We start from the raw sequence: 3,945 nt of genomic DNA on the forward strand, positions 1-3,945 counted from the left end.
ATCCATCCTCCCCTCAGCCAAACCTCACTGCACTCACTCAGCTGAATGCAATTAGACCCCAAGCTTGTCCTAATTTCAGTCTCTGCAGAGAAGGGTTCTCTTTCTTCAGCCAGACATGGCTGCTCCAAGATGGTGGCAGTGATGGGCAAGGAGAAACTGCAAAGGTGCAGCACCAGCTCATAGATTTAGGCAAGGACAGCTACGACAGCCTGGTATGTACATTAAAATAAAACACAGCACCTGCCTTGAGTTTCAGTCAATGCACCCCAATAGAAAGCGGCAAGAACCCAGAAGCCTCGCAGTGCACAAGCTGTTTTTAGATAAATCTTATACAATTTCCCCTCTAGCTCCATGGATCAGAAACACATGCTGCAGCTATAGAACCATTACAGTTTAATCCCACCTCAAACAAGGAGATGGTAAAACTTCAGATCCTACTACCAGCAGGCTACTCAAGAAGAGCAAAAAAAATAGTTTCACTTTGCCATAGTTCAAGTGAGACAATCTCACCCTGAGCAAGTTAAATTGCATGTTGCTTTGGAAAAACAAGTTCATTGGCTTTTTTTGACCTTGCTATTAGATGGAGGTGAATGAAAGACTAGATCCAACTCCTATGAAAAACTTGACTTTCAGATACTGTAGAAAAGATAAATTTTAAAAAGCTCAATAACTCCTCCATCGAAAAGAACACCACAGCGAAACAATGGGAAGGATTTGCCCCAAATCCTTTAAGTCAGGGCCTTGAGACAGACTAGAATCTTCTTTCCTACCCTGTTTAGTGGGGCACAAGATTCTTTAGGAGAAATTTTTTCCTGAAAGGTGTTGAAAATTTATTATGATTTTTCTGATAATGTAGCTTGTGTTCCCCCAGTAGAACAGTCCAAAAAGTGGAAGTCCCTAACCAAAGTTGTATGAGCAGCTGGGAAGCACAACAGAGATCTTCATGGCAGAAACAGCACTGCCCCCATACCTAGCAAATGCCAGATTCCACTAACCCCTTGCTCCAAGACAGATTTTAGGTTAAACCTCTACAGGAGTCCCTTGGAAAGAATGCACAATTATCAGTTGCAAGACCAAGGGAAGACATTAATGACTTGTTTGTTCCCAGAGTTTCCTTGATCCATGAGGCAATGTTCTCAGTACGTAAATCAAGCCTCACACCAGTCTGTGAATGATGGGCCAGCAGTCAAAGACTGGAACTGCGTTTGCACACATCCCAGACAATCCTGGTAATCATGATCACCCCGCTGACGTTACTGGTGCCCAGAGCGTCCCCAGGGCTGTGTGACTGCAGAGAGCTCTGAGCAAAACAGGGAAATGCATTGTTCTCGTTGCTATGAGTTTAAAGAAGTCTGCTCAGCCATGTCATGGTTTTGGGCTCTTTAATTATTAGTAATACCCAGCACACACCACACAATTTACACGTGCAAGTGCCACATCTCCGCACTTGAGTCACAGCACAGCCTGCCCACTTCACCAGGACCAGAAAAAGAGCCTGCTGCCAAGGGGAGAGGGCTTCAGCTCCCCTTCTATGGGTGGGTTTGGCTCTGGTCTGGGCCTAGAGTGATAGGCATTCTCAGGCAGAGGACGGTCTGTCTTCACCTTCGTAACCTGGAAAGAAATGCAAAGAAGTGATACAAGTTCTCACAGCATTCAAAAGCCAGGTTGAGTCAGAACTTCAAGGAAGAACTACCAAGAAGAACCAAACAATAGTAAGGACACATTGTTCAGCTGATGAGAGCTCCTCAGTACTTCTAAGAAAAGGGAAGGGAGGGGTGTTTCATCACAGCTACAGAATAGCTCCACGTGAGCATAAGCTTCATTCTTAAAGGAAAAGCCTCTACCAGGAAAAGCAAAAAGCAAGAATTTCACTGTCTAAGAAAAGCACAAGCCTTCTGGAAAAGCAACTATGGAAAATGCTGCCAGTCTTGACTCCTACTATCCCACAAATTCCAGCGCTGAGTTCATGAAACACCATCGGGCCAAGAGATGCTGGAGACCTGCTCTGGACAAAACGCTCACAAAGGGAGGAGAGCAGGACCTGCCTGTGTGCCCCTGTGAGGGGTAAGGAGTTACCTTGGAGAGGTCTCCCAGGTCGGGCCTGACCCAGCCCAGCTTGTCCAGCACGCAGGAGTCGAAGGCTGCCTGCTGCTTGCGGCAGCGGCGCAGCTCCTGCTGGTTGCTGTAGTCGATGCACGTCCAGTAGGCCGTGAAGGGCTCGGCACAGTGCGTCCGGATTCTCCTGGGGACACCACAGCACAGACCCTCAGCACCGACCACACCCAGGCTGCTCATCCCACCCTCAGCTCAGGGCCAAGCGGGGTCTGCAGCTTTCAGCTCTCAGGAACAGCTAAACCTTCGCTCAAGTCCGTATTTGGTACAGGTACCTGTGAAATCTCCATCGCTGCAGCTACAATTGATGACAGCAATGATTTAACTGAGATCTTTGCTGGGTGGATGTTCACAGCTCCTCCATGGGATGTGGTGAACACCACAACGGGACATCTTTGTTTTGCCAAATAATTTAGTTATGTTATATGGTGCTCTCTAATGCTTCCAAATGATTCTGTGTCTAAAGCTCAAAAAACCATGCTCAGAGCAGAGGTTTCAGCTGCTGCACTGGAGGTGGATATGCCCTGAGGTAATTAAATTAGGCCCTGTACAAACAGCACTGGCACGTGCCTTGGAGCTATGTGTTTGGTCAGGAGAGGCAGGTGGTGCCCCTGCTCAAGCTTTCTCAGTGCTTCACTGGTGAGACAGGGAGGATAGAGAGTGCAATGCTCAGGTTGGTTTCTGGAGTTCATCACACAGCTGCAAGGTGCAGCAGCCTCACACCACTGCCCTGAGTTCCCAACAAAAACCAAGGCCGCTTGCTCTGGAACAAAAGCACAAGAGCTTCAAGTGACAGGATAAATCCATGTAGAAATGAGCAAGACAAAACACATGGCCTCTACACCCAGGAGTTAAGATTAAGAAGAAGGTATAAAAGTTTTGAAGGCGGTGATGGCGGCAGTATTTTTAATTAGAATAATGGAATTACAGAATAGTCTGGGTTGGCAGGAACCTTAAAGTTCATCTCATTCCACTCCCTGGCATGGGCAGGGGACACCTTTTACTACGCCAGGTTGCTTCAAGCCCCATCCAACCTAGCCTTGGACACTTCCAGGGATGGAGCAGCCACAGCTTCTCTGGGCAACCTGTGCCAGGCCTCACCACCCTCACAGGGCAAAATTCCTTCCTAACACCTGATCTAAATCTGCCCTCTGTCAGTGTGAAGCCACCCACCTTGTTCTGTCACATTGTCACAAGTCCCTCTCCATCTCCCTTGTAGCCCCTGCTCGTACTGAAAGTTGCACTGAGGTCACCCCGGAGCCTTCTGTTCAGCTCTCCCGGCCTGTCCCCACAGCAGAGGCGCTCCGCTGGAACGAGTGACCGCCAGCGCTCCAATGACCCTGCCGGGCACGGCCCGGAGCTCCGTCACCTCAGGCCCGAGGGGCTGCGGCGGCGCCTCCCGGCCGGGGGCCGCTCACCTGAAGAAGTCGATGGCGCACTGGTTCACCTGCCGGCCCTCCCTCAGACACTTGCGCGGGTCCTTCTCCTCCCAGCGGCACAGCATGAACTCCTTGTTGGGCCGGTCGCACTGCGAGCCGTAGTGGTGCGCCGCGGCCTTCAGCACGGCCGAGCTCACCGCCACCTGCGGCGGGGCACAGCGGCCGTGAGGGCGGGCGGGGACGGCAGGGCAAGGCGGGGAAGGTCCCGCCGGCCCTCACGCACTCACCTCCTGCACATCGAGCTCCTCGAGCGGGGGCACCCGCAGCACCCCGGGCATGGCGGCTCTCCTTGAGCGCCCTCAGCGCCCGCCCCGCACCGCGCACGCGCGGCCGCGGGGGGCGGGGCCGGGCCGGGGCCGGGGCGGGGCGGGGCCGTTGTCCCGGTGACCGGGAC

General features: G+C 51.9%; 1 protein-coding gene across 1 annotated transcript; it reads right to left on the reverse strand.

Annotated features, from left to right (window-relative positions):
* Positions 1-1,365: 1,365 nt before the first annotated feature.
* Positions 1,366-3,871, reverse strand: NDUFA8 (NADH:ubiquinone oxidoreductase subunit A8). The gene is made up of 4 exons (XM_059486437.1): positions 3,779-3,871; positions 3,531-3,694; positions 2,077-2,242; positions 1,366-1,611 (listed from the first exon to the last, which is right to left on the reverse strand). The coding sequence occupies exons 1-4, from the start codon at positions 3,827-3,829 to the stop codon at positions 1,474-1,476; spliced, it is 519 nt and encodes a 172-aa protein (XP_059342420.1). The 5' UTR covers positions 3,830-3,871; the 3' UTR covers positions 1,366-1,473.
* Positions 3,872-3,945: the final 74 nt, after the last annotated feature.

This window comes from Ammospiza nelsoni, chromosome 20 (assembly GCF_027579445.1).
Source record: "Ammospiza nelsoni isolate bAmmNel1 chromosome 20, bAmmNel1.pri, whole genome shotgun sequence".
Classification (NCBI taxonomy): Eukaryota; Metazoa; Chordata; class Aves; order Passeriformes; family Passerellidae; genus Ammospiza; species Ammospiza nelsoni.

What these genes read in the sequence shown, in the direction of transcription:
- NDUFA8 (XM_059486437.1), bottom strand. Translation starts at nt 3,829, where the DNA reads ATGCCCGGGGTGCTGCGGGTGCCCCCGCTCGAGGAGCTCGATGTGCAG. An exon ending in TGCGCCATCGACTTCTTCAG is followed by an intron (nt 2,243 to 3,530) that starts GTGAGCGGCCCC and finishes TGGTGTCCCCAG; the next exon opens with GAGAATCCGGACGCACTGTG. An exon ending in ACCTGGGAGACCTCTCCAAG is followed by an intron (nt 1,612 to 2,076) that starts GTAACTCCTTAC and finishes ATTTCTTTCCAG; the next exon opens with GTTACGAAGGTGAAGACAGA.